General features: G+C 49.9%; 2 protein-coding genes across 2 annotated transcripts; one reads left to right on the top strand and one right to left on the bottom strand.

Moving 5' to 3' along the window:
- Positions 1-344: 344 nt before the first annotated feature.
- Positions 345-23,573, bottom strand: LEXM (lymphocyte expansion molecule). The gene is made up of 10 exons (XM_036856662.1): positions 23,524-23,573; positions 22,530-22,617; positions 21,883-22,074; positions 21,610-21,714; positions 16,525-16,662; positions 16,243-16,388; positions 14,412-14,574; positions 13,216-13,341; positions 9,659-9,792; positions 345-417 (listed from the first exon to the last, which is right to left on the bottom strand). The coding sequence occupies exons 1-10, from the start codon at positions 23,571-23,573 to the stop codon at positions 345-347; spliced, it is 1,215 nt and encodes a 404-aa protein (XP_036712557.1).
- LOC118890006 (charged multivesicular body protein 4b-like) lies at positions 10,081-11,787 on the top strand. The gene is given in 2 exon segments (XM_036842226.1): positions 10,081-11,011; positions 11,013-11,787. Coding segments are annotated over 2 exon segments (801 nt in total). The 5' UTR covers positions 10,081-10,729; the 3' UTR covers positions 11,532-11,787.
- Positions 23,574-23,897: the final 324 nt, after the last annotated feature.

The following is a 23,897-nucleotide window of genomic DNA, read 5'->3' as shown; positions in this document are numbered from 1 at the left end:
AGGAATCCAAGGACTTTGGCTTTAGAATAAAAGGGGTTCCAAGAGTGTCAACCACATTCCACCCCTTTAGTCCATCTGGTGTCTGGCTCCCATGTTCATGTCACTAGCTGATTCTCAGGATAATTGATCTCTCATATCAAAAGATATCTGGCCCAGCAGACATCATGACCTCCTGGTAGACATCTCCCGCAAAAGTGATCCCACCACACCTCTCCCCTCTCCCAGGCATTCCCATGTGTCCTTTCTCCAAGACCCCCCATTCCCACTCCTACCCTCCCATCCCCAGATTTGTCTTCAGGCCTTTGGGTCCTCCGGTCACTGCAGGCTGTCCTTCATGTGCAGCTTTAAGGAATAGGATCTGAATTGTAATCCACTGTTGGAGGGCACTTCCCCTTAGTAAAAGGTGTGATTCTTTCCCTTTAAAAAGACAGAGAAAGAGAAAATGGAACTGATCCCTTGGAAGAGAGTGAGCCCCCCATCCCTGGAGGGGCACCCACAGGGGATGAACAGGGTGCTTCCTAGGGGATCCTACGTTGGTTGAGAGGCCAAAATTGATGACCTCTAGAGCTTTTCCAACAAAACAGCCTGGTTCTAAGGAGGAAATTCCTCTGCTATTCACCTACTTTGGCTCATCAGAGCCCCCAAATCGGTTTGTAAGAACTTCAAATACAAAATCCTAGCACCTAAAAGATCATCCCAAGAGGGAGACTGAGGGTCCCAATAAGGAGGGAACTTGCCTGAGGTCACCCTGATGGCCAGAATTCCAGCCCAGAGCCCCTGACCACAGTCTAGCGTCCCTCCCATTGCTCGGATTCTTTCCTAAGAGTGGAACCCATGAGGACTCTCTCTGGTTTCATCTCAGAAGCCATTTGGAAGGTGGCATTTCATAAGAACCCCTTGCTTTGTGTGTCCAACAGCATATACCAGCCATTATGGTGCACACATGTATGTGTTTGTTCATTGTCTGTCTTTCCCACCAAGACTTAAACTTGATGAAGGCAGGACTTTGATGTCTTTATTGATATTTCCCCTATGCCTAGACTGTTTCAGGTGCTTGAAAGGTGGTGTCCACAAATATCTGTCAAAGGAAAGAAGGCAGGAGGGAGGGCTCACAGGGTCAAAGAGGCCTTTATGATCATCCGGTGGGTCTCTGTGCTTTCTGCTCTTCAGTCCTCCCCAGCCCACTGCCCCTGGCCTGGCTCAGAGCCTCAGCTCTCACCTGACACTAAGTCGGCCTCCTTGTCTCCATCCGGCCCCACCCCACTCCCCCACCCAACAATGCCACAGAGTACGTCTTTAAAACACAAGAGTGGGGCTTCCCTGGTGGCGCAGTGGTTGAGAGTCTGCCTGCCAATGCAGGGGACACGGGTTCGAGCCCTGGTCTGGGAGGATCTCACATGCCGCGGAGCAACTGGGCCCGTGAGCCACAACTACTGAGCCTGCGCGTCTGGAGCTTGTGCTCCGCAACAAGAGAGGCCGCGACACTGAGAGGCCCACGCACCGCGATGAAGAGTGGCCCCCGCTTGCCGCAACTAGAGAAAGCCCTCGCACAGAGACGAAGACCCAATGCAGCCAAAAATAAATAAAATTAATTAATTAAAAAAAAACAAAAAAACCCCACAAGAGTTACTTCCCATTAAAACCCTTTTGAGGGTCTGGAAGAAAATATTTGCACAATACATGTCTGATAAAGGATGTATGCCTGGAATATATAAAGGACTCTCAACACTTAATAGAAGAAAACAAGTAACCACATTTTAAAATGTGCAAAAGAAGAGATATGGAGGAGGTACATGAAAAAATGCCCAACATCTTGTCATTAGAGAAATGCAAATTCAAACCACAAGGAAATACCCCTATTAGGACGGCTAAATTTGGAAGGAAAAAAAGCCTTATAATACCAAATGTTGACAAGGATGTAAAGCAATTAGATCCCACATACATTGTTGGCAGGAATAAAACCTTTTCAGAAAATAGTTTGGCAGTTTCTTATAAAGTTATACATGTGTTTATCAAGTGACCTAGAAATCCTACTCTAGATATTTACCAAAGAAGAACGAAAGCATATGTCTACATGAAGACCTATATGGGACTGCTTATAGCAGATTTATTCAAAATTTCCCAGACTGGAAACAACCCAAATGTCCCTCTCCTTGAAAGTGGATAAACTGTGGTATATCCATTCAAGAGAACACAAGTCAGCATTAGAAAGGAAGAAACTGCTAATATAAGCAATAGTATGGATGAATCTCAAGAACACCATGCAAAATGAAAGAAACAAAATTCTACATACGGCATGATTCCATTTATATGACATTCTGGAAAAGGCAAAACTATAGGGCTGGTAATCACATCAGTAGTCGCCAGGGGCTGGGGCCTACAAATGGCACAAGGAAACTTTCAAGGGTGATGGTAATATCTTTTATCTTGCTTGTTTGGGTGATTAATTACATGACTATATACATTTGTCAAAACTCACAGAACTGGAAAAAAAATCTCATAGAGCTATATACCTAAGAAGGGTGAATTTTCCTGGCTGTAAGTTTTACTATTATAAATGTAACTTTTACATTTATACAGAAACTTTTACTTTTACACAGAAATCTTTCTGTGGCTTCTCACAGGTCAGATAAAGTCTGAGCAGCTTAGCTTCACAATCAAGGCCTCTAAGGACTGGCCTAGCCAATCCCACCTGCCTTATTCTCTGCGATTCCCCTTTGCACACTCCATGCATCATCCAAATCGAACCATCTAGGGTTTTCCGGACAGGTCCTGAGCTTTTTTGCTTCCTTTCCTTTGTTCACGCGCTTTCCTTTGTCCTAATTTTTCTCCTCCCTGAAAGAAGTGAACACTTGTGGAAAGAACGCAGCTTGGAACCCTGGGGAAGGGGGACTCTGTGCTGAACTTCCTAAGAGTCCCCCTTTCCTGTTCAAGCTTCCAAATCTCCCACCAAAGCAGCATGCACAGAGGCCCAGGAGGTAAAAGGGGAGTGACCGGGTGTGAGCAGGTGGGGCGAGGACAGGAAGACTGGTCATGGTAAAGGCTATCTGGGTTCAAAGGGCCTTCTCTCCTGGTCTCATCCTCCAGAACGCTGTGGGGAAAAGAGTGGGGAGAGCGTTCTGGACATAGAAAAGTACCAGGCCCCTCCTGCCCTCATCCTTCTCACACTGCCCTGTAACTGTAGAACGGGGATTGAATGCCTTCCCCAGAAAGGTGGGAGCCACTCTGGGACAGAACTGCTGTCTGTCTGGTTCTCTTCTGCAATGTCCCAAGATGTGCCTGCCACATAGCAAGTTCTCAATTAATTTTTGAAGATTACATGCATGAATGCAGTTGCCTAGCAGCAGCTTTAGGAAATCCCTTTCTCTCTCCAAATTTCAGTTGTCTCAACTGAAAAACATTGAGAGTAATTCCTACCTTTTAACGTTATTGTATACAGTAAATACATATAAAATCATTTTGAATATTATAAATATACTCTAGTGATATAAGAATTTATTATTATTGTTATTATAAAAATGGATACTTATGATTTCAATTTCAGATTTCTGGACAAGGAATGTGACTTTAGTTTAAAATGCTAAAAAGTTAGTATGCCTACTGAAGTATTTAGGAGGAAGTATTGATGTCTGCCATTTACTTTGAAATTTATCAGATTGTAAGGTAATTAATAGATGGGTAGAAGGATAGTAATAGATAGGTGATTAATAGATTAACAGACAGAAAGATATGTCATAAAACAAGAAGAATAAAACATTAATGGTAGAATCTAAGTGATGCATATACACTGTAAAATCCTTTCTATTTTGGTGTATGTTTAAATTTTTCATTAAAAAATGTCAAGTGAAAAAACTTAGGAAAAATAAGCTTCTGCCAGATCGAACTGGAAGTTTCCTTGCATGGAGTTATCCAGACTCTGGACCATTTCATCAATTAGTGCACTGACTCATCCTTTAACAAATATGCATTGAGCTCCTTCTACATGTGCCAGCTAGACACTGGAGTTTGAGAATAGAGAAGTTCTGTCTAGTAGGGACCACAGGCATGTGAATAAATAATTGCAATATAAAGGGAAAGTGCTCCAAACTGGGAATGCACAAGAGGCATTGTCTGTAAAAATCAGGGAAGGCTTCATATTTAAGCAGAGTTGTGGAGGATAAATAGGAATTTTCCAGACAGAAACTAGGAGAAGAATGTTTCAAGAACAGATCACAGTGTGGCCAAAGCGTGGCCTGGCTGGAGTGCAAAGTGAGCATGTCCACACGGCCAGAGGGTGGCCAGATGGAGTAGAGACCAGGCTGTTAGCGCCAGAAAGGTGACCAGGTGGAAAACTTGCTCCATTGGTCCATCAGCCACATTTATGAAGCACCTCCTATGTGCATAGCTCTAAATAATGGAAAGCAAAAGGCTGCCTTTCCACACAGGAGTCAAATCCCAGGCTGCCTAGCTGGAAGCCCAGAACCAGTGGTTTGGCAGGAAGAAGCAGGTGAGGCTTGGGAGCGACAGGTGAGAAAGATTAGCTGCCACTACACATTCCAGAAGAAGACTTTACAACTCTCCCACACACGCCCTCCCTCATCTGGACTGACAACAGCAAATTGTTCAGGCCAAGTTGTGTTCCACACCCATGGCCTCTGCAAACCTGGCCAAGGAAGAGAGGCTGAAGTACAGGATCTGAGTCAGAGCCCTGGTCCCCGCCCTGCCTGTTTGGCTGCGGGCCTCTGAGCCATTTCCATCACCCCTACCTCTGCAGGCACTCTCGTATAAGATGGGAAGACAGCCCTGACAATCGCTCTTTGCCTTTCTACAGCAGCCTCGCAGTCTGTGGACCCTACACTTTTCCTTCCACACCCACACTGGGTTGTGGCCCCCCCTCTACAGCCGTAGCAGGGATTGACAATAGCACATCAACATGGAGGAGCTGTGAGGCCCCAGTGAGAGCACCTCCATCCTTCCAGACTCGATTTGTTCTTATTAATTCTTTACTCCTGCCTTAGTTTTAAATTTATTTTGATTTTTTTAAACTTCTAGAATCGAATGATTGCTTCTGTTGGTTTCAATCTTTCATATTTAATATTAAAAGCTATTAAAGCTATGAATTTTCTTCTAATGGGTGCTTTGACAATATTACATAGCTTTTGATATAGAGTTTTTATTGTAATTAATTTCTAAATGGACTGTAATTTCAAACTAGATTTTCTCTTAGACCCAAGAGCTTTTAAGAAGACTACTTACTAGTTTCCAAGTACTTGGTTTTGAGGGTTATCCTTTTATTGTTAATGTCTTGTTTTATTGTACTCTGTTTAGAAAAAGTAACCTAAAATTTTCTATGTAGGGTGTTTTTAATTTAGATATTTTAAATGAAATTTTCTTAGAAGAGTAACTTTTATAAATGTTCCATGAATATCCGAAAATAATGTGGAGTAAAACACACCTATTCAAATCCTCCAAATAATTATTTACATGTCCTTATCTGTCAAATTCTCTCTTATTAAGAATTCCCATTATGATTGTGGGAGTTTGTCACTGTTATTTTGAGTGTGTGAAGGTTCATGGTTTGTATAACTTCTCCATGGATTTCCTTGTTTACCATGATTAAATACTCATCTTTGTCCCATTTAATATTTTTGCCTTGAATTCTATTTTGCTTGGTATTTGTATTACCACTTTTTGCTGTTGTTCACATTTATCTGGTAAATCATAGCTAGATATATTCTTACATTTTATGTCTTCCCCTTTGTTGAGCTCCTATGCTAATTCATTTTTCACTTGGAGTATATCCCCCAGTAATATTTTCAGAAAAGATACATTTGGTATACATCTCAAATTCTTGTGCATCTCTATTTGCACATGAATGATAGTTTGGCTATAGAGAATTCTAGTCTCAAGTCTTTTTCTTGTTGTATAAACAGTGTTTTCTATCATTCATGTTTCAGAAGAGAGGTCCAAAACATGTCTGATTGTCTTTTATCTAGATTGTAGGTTATTTGTCTTCTTAGATCTGACATCTCCAAGATTTTTATTTTACTTTTGAAACTCAGAAATTTCACCACACTTTTAGTGGATTGAATGCATATATTAACCTCCATCCCTCCTGAAATCTAACTAAAACAGGAGTAAAGGGATACAAATTTAAAATCATACACCCACAAGAACAGAAAGAATAGAAGCAGCAGCAGTAAGAGGGAATATTTAGGAAGTTGAAAAGCAGATGGAAGAATGGTAACTATGTTAGCATACCCAAGAAAGCTAAATCCTAAGACAGAAGAAGTTAAAGCTAAGAATTCCCTCACTCCAAAAGACCGAGGAATTGGCAGCACTAGGTACCTCTGGAATTGGGAGTGCACCAAAACAAGGATATGGATTGAATGTCTGTGTAATAACAACTTCCCTCTCCACTCTCTGCAGCCAGATGAATACCCTTCATGAATGAAGATTGCAGAATTTATTCTCTGGAGACAGAGAGGTTCTCTGTACAGGATGATACCAGACAGAGTTGATGTCATGAGTATCCTATTTAAAACAGGGAATCAAATGGGAGTTTGATCACTAAATATTGAGACCTCTAAGTTCTTCTCCCCCATGTAAAGTTCTGGCAGCCAGGTTTACATCTCTCAGAAGAGCTTTCTCCAGCCAAGGCCAAGAGAAAAAGATCTAACAGCACTGACACTGAAATTCCCCCAGTGAAAACACTCAGCTTGGTCATGCTATGGTGAACCAATGATCAACAAGTGCCCCAGAGTCTCTAGTAGGATTTTCAATTGGACATGAGTGCACTGTCAAGGATCACCAGATATTTGAGGAAAATCTCTGATATGGAAGATTGAGACCAAAACAAACACATGAAAAAAAAAATTGAAACAGAAGGAGACTATGTCAGGCAAACTTGTCTTAATAATATCTTCAAAGGATAAGAAAGCATTGTATCCATGAAATATGAGCATGTTGTTACTAAAAGGAACATTCAGAAAACAAAAATAACTCTTAGAAATTAAAATATGAACTCAGAAATAAAAAATTCAGCGAACAAATGAGAGAACATTTCTCATCACCTGAAAATGGTCAGCAGCGCAGCAATACTCAGGGTAGAACCAAGCACAGAACAGGTCTTTCAAATGAATCAATCAATGAAAGAGCATATAAGGAAATCCTTCTTCCCAACTTATGACCTACCTTCTGTGCCTCGTGGCAAAGTCCTCCTGACCCAAGAGCCCAATTGAGTTGGGGCTTCATGATCAATGAACCTGAGCCCCAGCGAGAATCATGCACCAGCCTGACCATCAGACACCCCCGGGCACCTGATGGTTGGCTTCCATTCAGTAGCATTCATAAGCCTTAATTATGCCCGGCCATGTCCTGTAGGGTATAAAGTATTTCCCTTTTACAGATGGGAAAACTGAGGTCTGGAAGACAAAGGGTGACTCTTGGCTAGAGATGGGTCCACAAGAACCCATAATTGTGTAGTCTGCCTCAAGAGTTCTTGTCCTTTATTTATTTGTTTTTTTCAAATTATAAAAATAATATATGTTTACTTTGAAAAATTCAAGCATTTCAGAAATAAAACAAGGTAGAATGCAAAAGACCCCCCAGGTGTAACCATGGTCAACAGTCTGGGGCCTAGTCCTCCATACTGTGTTGTCTATGCATGTGGCAATGCATTTTTTAATGGGATTTTTAGTCTCCTATTTTTTAATAATCATATGTATTTACTCTTTCAGACAAAGTTTATAATAAATGTATTCAATTCCCCCTTCCAACCCCCTTACAATTTGATTAAAAATGGCACTAAATGTGTACATCAATGGGGAGAATTACTATTTTTCCAATATTGAGCTTTTCCATCCATGAACATGGTATTTGCTCTAGTTATTCAGGCCTTCTTTAACATCTTTTAGTAAAGGTTTATATTTTTCTTCATTTATGCCTTGAATATACTTGATTAAGTTTATCCCAATGCATTGTATTGTGTAGCTCATAAGAATGGAATCTTTTTCTTTTTCTCAATTAAGTTCTCTATTTGTTGTGGTTGCAGTATCAAAGGAAACTATTTACACACTTTATTGCACTTGCTTCCTTACTTTGCAGTGTTAAAATGAACTCTCGGGACTTCCCTGGTGGCGCAGTGGTTAAGAATCTGCCTGCCAATGGAGGGGACATGGGTTTGATCCTTGGTCTGGGAAGATCCCACATGCCGTGGAGCAACTAAGCCCATACGCCACAACTACTGAAGCCCGCGCTCTAGAGCCTGCAAGCCACAACTACTGAAGCCCGCGTGCCTAGAGCCTGTGCTCTGCAACAAGAGAAGCCATCACAATGAGAAGTCCATGCACTGCAACGAAGAGTAACCCCTGCTCACCACAACTAGAGAAAGCCCACGTGCAGCAACGAAGACCCAACTCAGCCAAAAAAATTTTTTAAAGAAATAAGGGAAAAGAGATAAGAAAACTAGAGCATCAAACCAGAATGTCTACCATTCATCTAAAAAATAGAGAGAACACAGAAGGGAGGGAATCACTAAAGACAAAAACACAAAAAATTTTCCCAGAATAGAAGGTCCTGAGTTTCCATAAGGAAGGAACCCATTAAGTACCCAAAGCAGTGGATGAAAATAGCCTCACAGTAGACCCATCATCAAGAAATTTCAGTACATAAGGGACAGAGAGAAGATTCTAAAAGCTTCCAGAGAGGAAGGTGCAAGTTGCATACAAAGGACAGGAAACCAAGATGGCATCGAAATTCTTAACAACCATGCTTAAAAGTCGAAGGCAATGGAGCAAAGCCTTCAAAATTCCCAGGGAAAATTATTTCCAACTAATATTTTATTTCCAGCCAACCTATTGATCAGCTGTGCAGAGAGGAAGAAGAATCTTTTTCAGGCATGCAGTCTATCAAAAATGTCACCTCCCATTACCCTTTCTAAGGAATCCACCAAAACAAGAGGGTCAATCAAGAAAGAAGACACAGGTCTACTTTGATAAAAATATTTAAAAGCTGGTTTTAAATATTTAGATCTGGACCTCATGCTCTCACCAGAATTTCTGATGACAGAATGACAGAATTTCCAATTCTAAAGTGCATGTTTATTCATATTTTAACATTTCTGAAGCTGAGATTATACGGCAATTGATGGTATCTTAGGTCAATAAGACATCGCGGCAGCTAACATTTGCAAGCTGTTTTACAGTTAGCCACAGTATTCCATGCACTTTTTTCTTTAGGCTTCACAACACCTTCCTGAGGTGAGTTTTACCAACCCCGTTTTCAACACCAAGAAACAGATCCCATGTGGTGACGCCATGCAAGGCAATCCTAGACTGTGTGGGTTGTGGGTGGAGGAGTTAGCCTCGATGGAGTTCCTTTTCTCCTTACCACCAACTTTAGACAGAATATTCCATTTGGGTCTCCACAGTCCCCCGCTCGTTGACAGCTGAGGGAAGTGAGGCTCAGAGAGGTTAAGCGATGTGCCCCACCTCACCCAGCCAGTAAGCGTCAGAGCCAGGATCTGAACTCTTTGCACTGCCACAGCTGTTTGGCTGGCACTAGGGGCGGCAGCTGTGCTCCCATGGGAACCAAGCACAAGATGCTGGAGCCCCCAGCCCAGCCCAGAGTAAGCCCCTCTGTGCCCTTGCCCCTCTGCTGGAGCTCCAGCGGCACTCACTGCATGAGCCTGTCCCGGGCCGGGTCCGAAAGGTAGCGCTTGGATCCACCCATGAACAGGGACCGGTATCGCTGCCTATGGTCCTTTGTCTCCATCAGCTGGGTGTTGAGGTAGCGACCCAAACCCACGGGGTTCTGCACCAGGGAGAAGAGGCAGGACATTAGCAAGCTGGATGCCTGGCCTGGAAACTTGATCTCAGGCCTCCTCCCCTCCCTCTAGGCTCCTCCTTATTCCATCTGTTACACAATGAATCGTGTTCCCCAAAGAGATGTGCAAGTCCTAATCCCCAGGACCTCAGACTGTGAGCTTATTTGGAAATAGCTGCAGATGTAATCAGTTACGATGAGCTCATACCGGAGTAGGGTGGGTCCTTAATCCAATGTGACTAGTGTCCTCATAAGCAGAGACATACAGGGGGAAGATGGCCATACAACATGGAGGCAGAGGCTGGAGTGATGCACTTACCAGCCAAGGAGTTCCAAAGATTGCCAGCCACCACCAGCAGCTAGAAAGAGGCCGGGAAGGATCCTCCCCTACAGGCTTCAGAGGAAATGCGGTTTTGTCCATACCTGGATTTCAGACTTCTGGCTCCCAGAACTGTGAGAGGATAAATTTCTGTTGTTTTAAGCCATCTAGTCTGTGATACTTTGTTATGGCAGCTTTAGGAAATTAATACACCATCCCACCCAGAAACCTGGGTTATAGGTACAAGAAGCGCCAGTGGAGAGGTTCAGAGAGGAGATGTAGTCTGTCCAGGGTGACTAGTGAGGGCAGGAGAATGGCAGGACGGGAACCTGCCATTTGTACAGAATCTGTCCCAAGGTCAGACTGGGTCCCCAAGCGAAGACCCTCTCCCCTGGAGGAGGTGCAGGCTGGTGGTGAGAAAAGGAAGAATGTGGGGACCTGACCGTCTGGACCTCACAAGAACCGAGCAGGGCAGGGGGTGTGGGCACACTGGGGGCCAAGACATCGCTCGGGAGACAAGGAGGTGGAGTGGAAGAGGGAGAGCTGGGGTGTGGGCCTGCGGGATGGGGCAGGGGGAGCTTAGTAGGAAGGCAGGTTCCAAGCAAGATGTCCCCAGGGAAACCAGGAGAAAGTCACAGCTTAAAAATACACAGCTGTTCAGGAGGCCTGCGGCGGCAGGGAGTGGCAGGGCGGGGAGTGGGCAGCGCAGGCTGGCACGTCCAGCAGCAGCAGTGTCGGTGTTCGGGAAGCTGTTCGGGGCTGGAGTGGGTAAAGCCGGCAAGGGCGGCCCGACCCCCCTGGGAGGCCATCCAGAGGCTTTGGAACACAGAGGAGATGCTAAGTAAGAAGCAAGAATTCCCGGAGAAGAAGATAGAGCAGGAGCTGACGGACGGCCGCCAAGAAGCACGACACCAAAATCAAGCGCGCTGCCCTCCAGGCACTGAAGCGCAAGAAGAGGTATGGAAAGCAGTTGGTACAGATCAACGGCACACTGTCAACCATCGAGTTCCAGCGAGAGGCCCTGGAGAATGCCAACACCAACACCGAGGGGCTCAAGAACGTGGGCTATGCCACCAAGGCCATGAAGGCTGCCCACGACAACATGGACGTCGATAAAGCTGATGAGTTAATGCAGGACATTGCTGACCAGCAGGAACTTGCAGAAGAAACTTCAACAGCTATTTCAAAATCTGTAGGGTTTGGAGAAGAGTTTGACGAGGATGAGCTCATGGCAGAATTAGAAGAACTAGAACAGGAGGAACTAGACAATATGCTGGAAATCAGTGGACCGGAAACAGTCCCTCTACCAAATGTTCCCTCTGTATCTCTACTATCAAAACCCACCAAGAAGAAGGAAGAGGAAGACGACGACATGAAGGAATTGGAGACCTGGGCTGGATCCACTTAACCGGTCCAGCGCGGGCTGGGCCCAGTCTGATGGCCTGCGCGGCGGGCAGGCGCGTGCGTGTGCAGGGAAGGCAGATTCCATCACTCTCGAATCTTCCTCCAAAGCAGTAGGGCAGCATCACTGCTCACTCTGCATAGCGTGGTCTGCACCCAGCGGGACAGGCAAGGGGCGGGGGAGGTGCCTGCTGTTTATAATGTTGAATTTCTGTAGAATAAACTGTATTTGCAAATCCAACATTGAGCTTCTGGACTATGCTAACTCCACTGCTGAACCTCAATGGATAGGGTCGACTGTTTGCAGTTGAAATGATCTGAAAATGTAGCCTCTGTCCTTTTAAGTCAGCTGACTTGTCACACATCTCTTTGTAAGACTTGTACGGTACTGGCAGGAGTTGTTTTTTAAAAGCCATAAGCTTTTCCTTGTCCTTAGCTGTAATAATGCATCTGATTTTGGTTTCCTCGAGAGCTGTATTTCTGTCCATCGCCTGTGTACTGGCCCCTGTGTTTCCCACTCTGGCCCACTCCTCACTCCCACTCCCCTGGTCTTTTTGGAGTTTGTGACACTGATTTGAAACAGATGGTGTTCTCTTGAGAGAGTGTGAGATTGTTAGAGTTAAATCCCAGCTATATATTTTTCTAACGTAGCTCTAAGGTGCTTGTTGCTGTTTGCGATAACTGATAGACAACTCATACATTTATAATCAGATGGAACTATGGTTTGCACTGTCTATTAAATATCTCAATTAATTAAAAAAAAAAAACAGCTGTTCAAAACCAGGCAAAACTAACCTGCGCTACTGGAAGTCAGGAGAGGAACCACCTGATGCGGAGGGAGGTTGCAGGCGTGGCCCTGGGGTGCTGGAAACGTGCCCTTCAACCCTCTTGGGGGTGGTTACATGGTGGGTCCATTTTGTGACAATTCATGGAGCTCTTCACTTAGGACTCATGCTCCTTTCTGTATGGTTATTAGACCCCAGTAAAATGTGGGCTTAAAAAATGAAGGACAGGAATGAGAAACGGAATGAGGCTGATGCCCAATGCCATCTGGTGAATGAAGAAGGCAGGCACACGAAGGCAAGAGCTTAGCTGTCTTACAAGAACACCAACAAACTGAAGATTACATCATATATGGGGGATGACTGCCTCTGGGGAGGGGGAGGAGAGGGGAGGGGGAGGGGGAGGAGAGAGGAGGGGGAGGAGAGGGTCTTTGCTCAACCAGAGATGAGAAATGGGCCAACTCCCTGAGCTGCCCCTGAGGCCTCAAGACAAATATGAAGAGAATGGAGGGAGCATTTCCCTGGAAAATAAGAGAGTGGGATGGCTCTGGGTGATGTCCATTAGCACAGCGGTTCTCAAACTTGTCCCTGGAAGAGCAGTATCAGCATCACCTGAGAACTCACTAGGAATGCAAGTTCCCAGGCCCCACTCCAGGCTTACTGAATCAGAAGCTCTGGCGTGGGGCAAGCCCTCCAGGTGAGGCTAATGCCTGCTCAAGTTTGAAAAACCACTGCCTTAGAGAAATGAGACGGTGGGAGTGGGTGTTAGTCCCTGGTAGAAAAAAGAGAGGTGGGATTGGCTCCCTCAGAGCATCAGTTCCCGGGGGGAAGGAGAACTTGGGGCTGCCTGTAGAGTCAGGAGAGGGTTCCCTGCTTCTCACTGTGTATCCCCTACCCAGACCCACCCACCCAGGTTCCCAGAATCACCTGGGAGGCCTTTATGCCTATCCGCTTGGAAGATAGCAGGAACGGTGGTTGGTTGATGTGTTTGCATTCCTTCTCTGGAGGAAGCCACGTACCGGGACCAGACGTGGCCTAGAGGTGAGGAACAAAGGCTGAAAGCTTGGCGAGGTCTGGCAGTGGTCAGCCTGGGGCCAGGCCTGATGAGGGCTCTGGGCAGCTGACCTCACCCCCCTGGCAGCCCTGAGACTTGAGCCAAGGACAGTGGGAGGTACCTGGCCACCTCCCAACTTACCAGGAGCCCATCCTCTGGGGGTGAAGGGGCCCTGCGGGACTCTCATGACCCCTGCCACCCACTCTATGCTCACCCATCATCCTGAAACCTCTTTCCAGGTTCCCAAGGGCCCTCCCGGTCTGGCAGGGTCCAGAGAGGTGCTCCAGACCCCAGTCTGGGGAGCGGAAGCCACTCGGACTTTGCAGCTAAATGAGCCGGGCTCCAATCTTGGCTCCTTCTCCCCCTTGCTGGGAGCCTGGGCAAGTCCCTTCCCATCTCTGGGCCTCGGTTTCCTTTCATGAAATGCAAAAGACAATCCCCCCCTCCAGGGGGCTGAAAGGTGCCCACCCCAGAGCAGGTATTCAGGAAATGTTGGTACCCTTTTTCATTCCTCTGGACATGCCCACCTTCCCAAGCCCTTAGCAGTTCCCTCCCTGGGGGGCAGAACCTCCCTGGGGGTCGACTAATGTCCAGAGCCTACTCAGACCACTGGCTGCCGAGCCCCCAGAAAGGAGCCCACCACTCCCCTAAACAGGTGTGCGGCCCTCTGTCGGGCAGACCCCTTATTCACACTTGGTCCCGCTCCAGTTTTCCCCTCATCCTCTCTGCAGGGGAGGGAGGGGCAGAGATCAATGCCCACTGGGTACTTCCCGGGTGCCAGGCTCCACACTATAAGCTCTAGTACTAACCTCATTGAATTCTCACAGCCACCTGGTCACGCTCACGGGACAAGCATGTAAACCAAGGCTCAGAGAGTGACAGACACTGATCCAATGTGACTAGCAAGTACAAGACCAGGATTGGGAACCAGGTGAGTCTGGTACCCAAGGGTGAGCCTTCGGCTGAAATAGCCGCCTCCACCCCACCCTGCCCCCGCAGGAAAGCCCCCTTCCAAGAGGAGAAGGAAGGAAGGCCACAGGGGGACACTGACTAGTTTTGGGGGACACTGGCTAAGGGTGGCCCAATAAACTCTTTCTGGAGGGGTTTCCAGGTTGCGGGGAACTTTTGAAAAAACACCACGCTTCTTATTGTGATGTGAGTCAAGTTCTTCCACGAAGCTCTTGAAATTCATCAGTTCCCTGAGCGTTTTTTTTCTGAGAAACAGAGGAGGAAAAAGAATATCTGTTATGTCAGGAAAGGCAAGAGCTGCGATTCTGGACCCTTACCACAATCAGAGACAAGCAGTGGTCCAATGAGGCATCACTCTCCCCCATGCCTGCCACTGTCCCATGGCCAGGCCAGTCCACCCCGACCTGGGCGACAGAGACGAAGCCCCCCAGCCAGGGGTGGGGTCAGTCTGGTGGGGTCTCTAACAGCCTCTCCTCCGTGCGGTGCCCTGCAGCCCAGCTTGCCTTCATCCACTTCTTCTTTCTTTCACTTGTTTCGTGGACATTTACTGAGTCAGGCACTGTTCTAAGCAGAAGTGATAGTCCAAATATTTAAAAACCAGTGTGACGGGGGAACACTCAGGATCCTTAGGGCAGCAAAACTACTCTGTATGATACTAGAACGGTGGATACATGTTATTATATATTTGTCCAAACCCATTGAATGTACAACACCAAGAGTGTACCCTAATGTAAACCATGGACTTTGGGGGATAATAATGTGTCAATGTAGATGCACTGATTGTAAGAAATGTTCCCCTCTGGTGCTGATTACTGATAGTGGGGGCCTGGGCATGTAGGGGGGACAGAGGGAACATGAGAACCCTGTACTTTCTGCTCAATTTTGCTGTGAACCTAAAACTGCTCTTTAAAATGTCTATTTTTTAGATAACACAAAATAATATCCTGTGGCCTGGGCACTGGCTCTAGGGCCTACAGAGTGTCCGAGGTCCCTGCTGTGCTGGCAGGACACCTTAGTAGCTGGTCATGGGGAGGCCTGGGAAGCCCCAGGGAGGAGCCAGGTTGCAGGGCTCATTCAGTGGCTATTTACCAGCTGGTCCCAAAGTATTTCAACATTTCACCACCCCTGCTTCTTAGCGCTCCTGATGCCTTTACCACAGCACTCACTCCCTGCTAACATTCTATATTGTTTTCACTTGCGATTGTGTTTCTTTTTGCACTAGAAAGTAAGCACTTACTAGAAAGTAAGCACTTACTAGAAAGTAAGCACCACTGGGGCAGGTTCCCCTGCACCTAGATGATTACCTGGCCCAAGGCACACATGAGTGAAGGCACAGTAGAGACAAAATAAACAGTTAGACAAATACTTAAGTCCAATTACTATGAAAGCAAAGCCCAGGGTGCTAGGGATCACACAACAGGAATTTGACTGGTGCAGGAAAGGGGGGCATCAAGCTAAAATTCTACCTCAGCTTCCCCTCACAGCCCTCCAGTTCTCTGCCACTAACCCAGTCAGCTTAGCTGGGTCTGAGATGGCTGGGAAGTGTTTCCAAAACAGCAGGACACCCAGGCCTACACCATCCAGGTCCCTGCAGGCCTGGCAGCCTGTCTCCCGTCCAGGCCTGGCACTGTGGCCCCCTGCACCTCCCCTGCAATTCGTGCTGGTACAGAGGAGAGGGGACTGGAGGTGAAGCCAGACAGATGCCGTGGGGTTCAATCCCGGCTCTGTCCCTACCAGCTGCGTGGCTAGCCTCAGTCTCCTCCTCTAACACAGGGCGCTTTACCCTGCCCTAGCCGGGAGAGGGGAGTGAGCAGGCTATGGAAAGAGTCCTGCGCAGAGCCTGGCACACAGGGTGCTGTGGATAGGTGAGGCCTGTTTTCCTGCCAGGGAAGGCAGAGCCTGCCTGGGTACACACCTGCACAGAGTAATGTCCATAAGGCTGGGGCTTGCTTCGGTCACCAGAGAAAGTGTCATAGAGGCTGCGGGTGCCCGTGGATCGTGCCAGGTACATCTCGATGCCACTTTTGAAGGTGTAGGTGCCCAGTGCCAGACCGCTCCCCTGGAACAGAGCACAGAGGACAATCCCTGCAGGTCCATCACCCCCTCGGGGCCTCGGTTTCCCCATCTGCCCTGGAGTCCACACCCCCAGGTCTGCGCAGGAAGGTGGGCGAGGCCTGGCCAGGGGAGGGGGATACCTGATGAGCCAAGGGGGGCGGCTTGTTGGTCATCCTGCACATGAGGCCCTTGGAATGGGACCAGTTCCAGGCACTCTCCTCCAGCTTCGTGCATGGGTTGCCCTTCTCCCCATAATTTCCAGGGCCTGGATAGTAGTTCTGGGGGCGAGAGGGACGGACATAAAGGCCATTAGTCCCACTCCTTGCGCTGCTGAGTGCACCTGAGGAAGAGATGCCCCCCAGAGGGTAATGGGATTTTCAGAGCCCCTGTGTGTTAACTGCCCCCCAAAACACACAGCACTGTGGGCCTGTGAGCCTCTGCCACTGCTCAGACCTTCAGTCCCAAGTTCAGACTCTTCACTGGGGCCCCACTGGTCTGTCCAACTTAGCCCTCACTGTCCCCTTCCTACATCTGACGCTTCAGCCAAAGTGAGGTCCTTGCTGGTCCCCAAACCTATGCCATACTGGCAACCTCCTTGCCTTTGCTTGCTTGTGCCATTACTGCCACCCAAAATGCCCTTCCTGCCTTCTTGGCCTTGGAAAATTCTTCTAATCCTGCAAAGCCAGCTCGAATGTCATCTCTCCTGGGAATGAAGCCTTCCTTCCCTGATCACCCCAGACAGCTGCTTGCTTTGGTGGTCTCAGAAATCCCAACCATTACACCCCTGTGTTATAGCCCTACGTTTACGTGAATGGGTTTCCCACTGTGCCATGAACAGTGCTGAGACCTGGAGGGATTTGGAGTCCTGGGTTCGAATCCTGACTCCACTGCTTCCCAGCTGAGTGACGGTGGGCATGCCACTTAATCCGTCTTAGCCTCATGGTCCACATTTCAAGCACAGGGATAGTAGGACTTTCTTCCAAGGTAATGAGGATGATATGAAATAACGTCTATAAAGCCTCCTGCACATGGCCAGCCCACAGTGGGTGCCAACACCTAATAAGTCAGGGTGGGGTGGCTGCCTTGGTGGGGCGGGGTAGGAGAGGTTGAGAACTGTGGCTGGAATGAGCATCTGGAGCCTCGACTGCCAGGGTCGGAAATATGGCCTCTGTAGGTGGAATGAGAAGAGCCACCCGGCAGTATAGGTGGGTGGGTGGGTAGCCACTGTTGGGTCAAGACCTGGCAGGATGTTTTCTGCTGCTTTGCACCTTTTAGCCACACGGGATCGCTGCCACTCCACAGATGGCTCAGCCCTGCCTACCTCCAGTCCCTGGAACCTCCCAGGAAGCAGCCCAGAACCAGGCCTGGCAGAGAGGGTGGGTAGTCAGGCCGTGGCAAGCATCAGATTTGTTCGCCCTCAGAGGAACCAGAATGCACATTGCCTCCTTCCAGGGCCCAAGGTTTCCAGGTACGTTCAGGAGAAAAGCCCCAAAGTAGGAAGGTGGGTCTCAACATCATGTGCTGGCTGCTTTACTAGCCTTAATATCTTGGTCCTAGAGACATCCTGATGAGATCAAATCAGTGCCGCCTGCAATCAATAGATGGGGAAACTGAGCCTCAGAGAGGCAAACCTTGTGTCCAAGGTCCCACCTCCAGAAAGGGGCAGCACAACGGTTCTAACTTCAAAATCCATGCATGATCTTTCTGAGCTTCTACTGTTTCCCAGGCACTGTGCAGGCACCAGAAGTGGGAGAGAAATAAGCACCACGGTGTCTAGGGAGACTTCAGAAGTGAGGGTTATAACAAAGGGGTGGGAGCTGCTCATCCCAGAGCTCACAGACCAGGAGGAGTCCAGTGCCGGCACTCTGTCGGCAAAGCCTCATCTCTCCCTTCAAACCTTCAGGTTCAGAGGTTCAGTAACACACCTGGGCTGATGTGAACACCCCTGACTTTAGCTAGAATGTTATGTTTCAGGGCTTCTGGGACCCAGGCAGGAGTGATTAATTCTGGGGGAAGTGGGAATTGTCACTTACAAGATTTTTTTTTAGGTGGACCTTGAAGAAAGAGTCATCTTCCCAGAAGATGAAGGGGAGGGACAGGTGTCCCAGGTAGAGGGAGCCATAAGAGCACCTTTGAGACCGTTGGGAAAGGTATACTGGGAAGAGAATGGGAAGGCCCTGAAGGCCAAGTGGGGCATCCAGACTTGATTCTGAGGCATGAGGACACTTAGGAAGGCGACTGGGGCAATAGTAGGTGACCAGGAAATCAGTCATGGGGGCGCCCCTGGGCAGGGGGAGTGTGGTTTGGGCTTGGGCGGAGGTCAAGGGGATGGAAGGAGGAGGATGGGAGACAGAAGCACAGACCCCCGTGACTACAGGGGCACAAGGTGCCCATGGGTTTCTGGCTCTGGCCGCTGGGCGGTGCCATTGCCCAGGAAGAGCAGGCCTGGGGGAGATGCTGACATGGCAGGAGGGGGGCATGCAGAGTTTGAGGGGCCTGGAGGACCCCGGGGTGGGGATCTGAAGCCATGTGCATGGAGCCTGGCTGCGCAAGAGAGAACACCCCACAGAGGGTGGTGGGGAGGGCAGGGCCTGGGAAAGAGAAGCCATGGAGGGAGGCTGGCGGAGGAGCTCCAAGGACACAGAGCCCAGTGTCCCCAAAGCCAAGGGAGGGCAGAGCGCACTAGCAGGAGGATGGAGGCAGAGCCCAGTGCCAGCAGAGAAGGCACTGGCTTTGCAGGGGTGTGCTTCAACAGCCCATCCGCTCTGGGGAAGGATTCACAGGACCCAAAGCAGGCACCCACAGCTTTGGCACTGGCACTGGGGAGGCCCCCATGGAGAAGTCAGCACCCTGCACAGGTGGCATTTGTAGGCCTGTCCCACCCGCACTGGGGGGACAACTGGAGGGACCAGAGGCCAGAGGAGGCCATCAGGTTCCCAGCCCAGAGCAAGATGACAGCTGAGAAAGTCAGGCCTTGGATGTGAGCTCTCCCGGGGCTGCCTTCCGCCCACTGGGGCAGTGCCACCTCCTTGAACTTTCTGTCCAGGCCCTGAGCCCAGGAGAGTGGCTCGGGGAAATCCCACAGGGCCCAGTGAGGTTACTGCAGGAGCAGATGTGGGGACCAGAGAGGAGAAGAGACAGCTGGAACGGAGGGACAGGCCGTGGGACCTTCACCCTGCTCAGCCAACCCTCGCAGAAGCTCCAGCGCTGGGGACCGGGCACAGGAGGAAACAGGCAGCATCTGATTTGTTCCCCCAACTCCTCTGCCTTCAGTGGGGCTGGGCTCTGCCATTAGATCCTGTCCTCCACAGATGGTCAAGGAACAATCCAAGTGAGTCCAGCCTACGGGTCAAGTGCAGTGGTTATGTGTGGACACCTTGGACCCAATCCTGCCTCTGCCACTTAGTAGCTCTGTGACTTTGGGCAATCACTTAACCTCTCTGAGCTCGTTTTCTGTCTGTAAAGTGGCGATGATAGTGCCTGCTTCACAGGGTTGTGGTGAGGATTACATTAATTAGTACACTCAGGTGCTTAGAACAGTGCCTGGCACATGGCAAGTGCTGCATTAAGTGTCAGCTATTATTACTTTAGACTTGAAGGTAATCACTCATTTTTCAGTGCCTCCAGGCAGCCCCTCTCCACACAGTGCAGTGACAGCTTCTGCACCTGAGGATGCATGTGCACGTCCCCTGAACGTGGCAAGGAGTAATTCCCAGGCTCCATAGAAAGTTTCACAGTGGTGAGGTGTGGAGGAAAGGCCCTGGCTTGGGGTTTGCCCATTTGGCCCACTGGGGCAAGATGTTTATCCTCTCTGAGCCTCCAGGGCCTTGTCTGGAGTGGTTATAAAAAAATTAGAGTGTTTTGGAGAACCAGTACTTAGTAGGCAGGCATGGGCTTAGTCCACAAAGACTTATCACGTGCCTACTATGTGCCAGGCGCTGCTAGGACCTGGGGATTCTGCAGCGAACCAACCGGGCAGATGTGGTCCACCCTTGGGGGCTGCTGTGCACTGGCGGAGAGACACTGAACCCACAGCCACAATCGGGGCTCCTGGGAAAGGGAGATGGCACCTCATGGGGTCAGGTCAGACCTCGGAGCTGAGAGCTGAGGGATGAGCAGGGGGTCCTTAGGTGAAGGGGCTGCTGGGGGCGGAATGGCACTTCTGGTAGAGGGAAGAGAAGGAGCAAAGCACAGGGCGAGTGCTTTGCCTCACTTTGAGGAGTGAGGAGGGCAAGGGTGTCCAGCCCAGAGAGCGTGGGGGGCAGGGGAGGAGGGGCAGCACTGGCAGCGCGGGCGTGACTCCTGCCTTTGCCCGCACGACCCTATGCAGCCTGAACCCCACTCATCCAGACCCACACCGATGCCACGGCAGCCCTCCTGCCACCCCCACCTCTCACCACAGTCACCTCCCATCTGGATGCCTCCGACCCCCTCCCCCACAAGCATGTCACTCAGTACCCCCCCCCATCAAAACCCTCCTCCGCTGTCCTCCCACAGCACCTGGAATCAAACCTGAGGAATCAAATCAAGTCCCTCTCACCTTGCCAGAAGGGCCTCATGTCCTGGTCCTCACCCCTCTGCTCTTGCCTCCTCCACCCTCACTCACAGATTCCGTGAGTCTCCATTGCTCACCTACCACAGGTTTTGCTCGAATGCCACCTCCTCCCAGAGGTCTTCCCTGACTACCCTATAAATGGCACCTCATCATTCGCCATCTCTCCCTGTCTCATTTTTCCTCATGGCCCTCATTATATGTGATTTGCTTCTTTGTACCGTTGTTTCTACCACTAGGACCACAGCTCCACGAGGGCAGGGACCTTGTCTTCATCACTGCTGGATCCCCAGGGCCTGGAACAATACGTGGCACTAGAGGGCGCTCAACCATTATTTGCTGGCTGGCTGGACGGCTATAGATATGGAGGAGTTTGTTGAGCACCTAATGTATGCCTGGCTCTGTGCCAGGGACTCAAAGATGAACCAGACCCATCCCTGCCGACAGGGAGCTCCTGGTCTGGTGGGGGATACACAGAAGCCTACGACAGCCAGTGGGCTGAAAGCTGTGGCACTGGAAAGCAGAGGGGCTGTGGGGTCCCAGAGGAGAGCCTGGCCAAGCCTGGGAAGAAGAACGGTAGGAGAAAGAGCGCTTCCAGCCCCACCCAGGCTGCATGCTCTTCGGACAGAGCAGAGGGTAGGAGGGATCCCACTCCGTGTATGAGAACACCTACCCCAATGAGTCCTCGGAAGCGAACCTCCCCGGAGCTGCCCGGTTTCTCCTGCAACTCTTCTAAGAAGTCTTTGGAGTTGTAGGAGCCAGGCCCCAGCTCTTCCTTCTGCCCCAAGAGAAGAGAGCAGAGGCGAAAACTTTACGCTTGGGAGTGTCCACGTGGGCAGGAGCCCAGGCGAGGATGTGTTCCTTAAAGGATGAGCTCTACCTGGGCCTGGGAGGACACTGCAGGCCACCCTGAGGGCAGGCAGGACCGGGCAGGAGGACGTGGCACCAGCGGTAGGGCAGGGTGGGGCCCCAGGGGCTGCCGCTTCTCTTTCATGATGGCCCAGTACTGGAAGTAGGGCAGCTGTGTCAGCCGGGGGGCTTCCTGGGCCTTGGCCCAGCCTGTGCCCACCTCCTTCTTCAACTTCTTGATGCTGAAGCAGGTCTCCTTGCAGCCATAGGTCCCAGGTCCTGTGTGGGACTGAGTCAGAGCGCAGTCAGAGCAAGGCCAGCTGCACCACCAGTCCACCCACAGAGCAAGTCCTCACCAAGCTGTCACCCTGACCTGGGAGTGGACAGGCAATACCCCTCTGGGGGCCCCTCCCCCAGCCCCGAGCCTGGCCCTCAAGGTGCAACCATGACATCCTCTGTCACTGGCCCCCTTACACTTCAGAGAGGGCCCGCAGCCAGTCTGTGCAAGAGCTGCAAGTGGAACCCAGGTCTCTGTGGATCCGACCCATGCTGTTTTCACTACAGTCCTGCGTTTATCAAACACATTGAGGCCCCAGCTCTGAGTCAAGCTCTGAGCTGTGGGCTGAGGGCACGGAGGGGTGTGAGGCATGCCCCTTACACAGATCAGCTCATCTGTCACGGTGGGGGACTCGGAGGGGCAGTGGCCAGACCACGTGGGAGACTCGGGAAGCTATGCAAACTCACCACGTCCACAGAGTAAACCCTGGAGTACGTGGCCTCCGTGAAGGTGCTGAACTTCTTCTGGTTGGGATAGACAGCGGAGACGTCAAACCTGGGAGGGACAGATGCCCAGTGAGAGGCACCCAGCCCTGCGGAGGGCAGTTCTGGGCGGTGGGAGAGTTGGCATCTCACGGGAGGTGACTTTGGAGCTGGCCCATGAAGGATGAGCAGGGCTGCTGCCTCCTCAGGGTCTTCGTCCTTCCAGGTTCCCTCTCCCTGGATTCCACCCTTGTCTGGTCCCCTAACCCCCTGCTGGGAACCTTTACTCACAATCACCTTCTCAGGGCAACTACCAGCCGCCCCACCCCCTGCACTCTCCAGCTCCTCCTCCCCACTTCCTTTTTCTCCATAGCCCTTATCACTAGCCAACATTTTATATCTTTTTCTTTTTTTATTTATTATCCACTCCCACCACCCCTCCCATATGAAGGCAAGCTCATGAGCAAGGGCTTTGCTGTTTAGTTCACTATTTTATCCCCAGATGCTAGAACTGTGCCTGGCACATAGTAGGTGATATATATATCACCTATCACATATATATATATACACCACCTATGATATGATACATATATCACAGGTGGTATATATATATGATATACACATGATATATGCCATACGTATGAATGAAGAAAGACACCTGGGCTGAAATCCTACCCATGACTTTTGGGCTGAGTGACCTACTATGGGCCAGGCCACTCGGCCTCTCTGAGCAGCACATAGTAGGTGATTCTGAAATGATTTTAAATAACTTAATAACGGTGGTAAAAGACTCTGGGCAGGGAAGTGCGGCAGGCAGGAGGGTTATCGAAAGTCCCGCCCCCACCCCTCACTGCCAGCCCTACCCCCGCCCCGCCCCCCCCCCCCCCCCCCCCCCCCGCACATAACCCCCCTCTCGCTCCCCCTCCACCAGGCTCCAGCCTCCCGTTGGTGGGCCCTCTCTCCCACCGCCCCGCCCCACCTGTGGCTCTGCACCCCGAAGGGAGCGCCCGCGAACCAGTTGGTGGCCATGGCGCTGGCCCGCCCGCCGCGGAGAGGTCCTCGCGGGACTCGGACTGCGGGACTGTTTCGCGCCCGCCGGCAGGCCAGACCGGCTTCTGCCACCGCCGCCACCGCTGCCACGGCAACCCAGGCCTTGCGATTTGTGATCCGCCACAGACCTGTGCGCTGCGTCTTTGCCCGCGCTGCGCCCCTGCAGGCGCGCCCGCAGGGTCCCCGACTTTTCCATTCGGCTATGCACATTTTCACTGCTGCCTTGCCAGACATCCTTCCCTGAGACCGGCAGATTTAATGGCCCCTCACGGTAGTTAATATGGATGCCATTTGGTCGGGTTT

This window comes from Balaenoptera musculus, chromosome 1 (assembly GCF_009873245.2).
Source record: "Balaenoptera musculus isolate JJ_BM4_2016_0621 chromosome 1, mBalMus1.pri.v3, whole genome shotgun sequence".
NCBI classification, from domain to species: Eukaryota; Metazoa; Chordata; class Mammalia; order Artiodactyla; family Balaenopteridae; genus Balaenoptera; species Balaenoptera musculus.
The sequence above is the reverse complement of the archived record's forward strand: the minus strand, read 5'-3'. Positions and strand labels throughout refer to the sequence as shown.

Coding starts and splice junctions, on each gene's coding strand:
- LEXM (XM_036856662.1), bottom strand. CDS start 23,573: ATGGCCACCAACTGGTTCGCGGGCGCTCCCTTCGGGGTGCAGAGCCAC. Junction 21,715..21,882: donor CCCACCCTGCCCTACCGCTG/GTGCCACGTCCT, acceptor CTCTTGGGGCAG/AAGGAAGAGCTGGGGCCTGG. Junction 418..9,658: donor GCCCGGGACAGGCTCATGCA/GTGAGTGCCGCT, acceptor GTCTTTTTAAAG/GGAAAGAATCACACCTTTTA.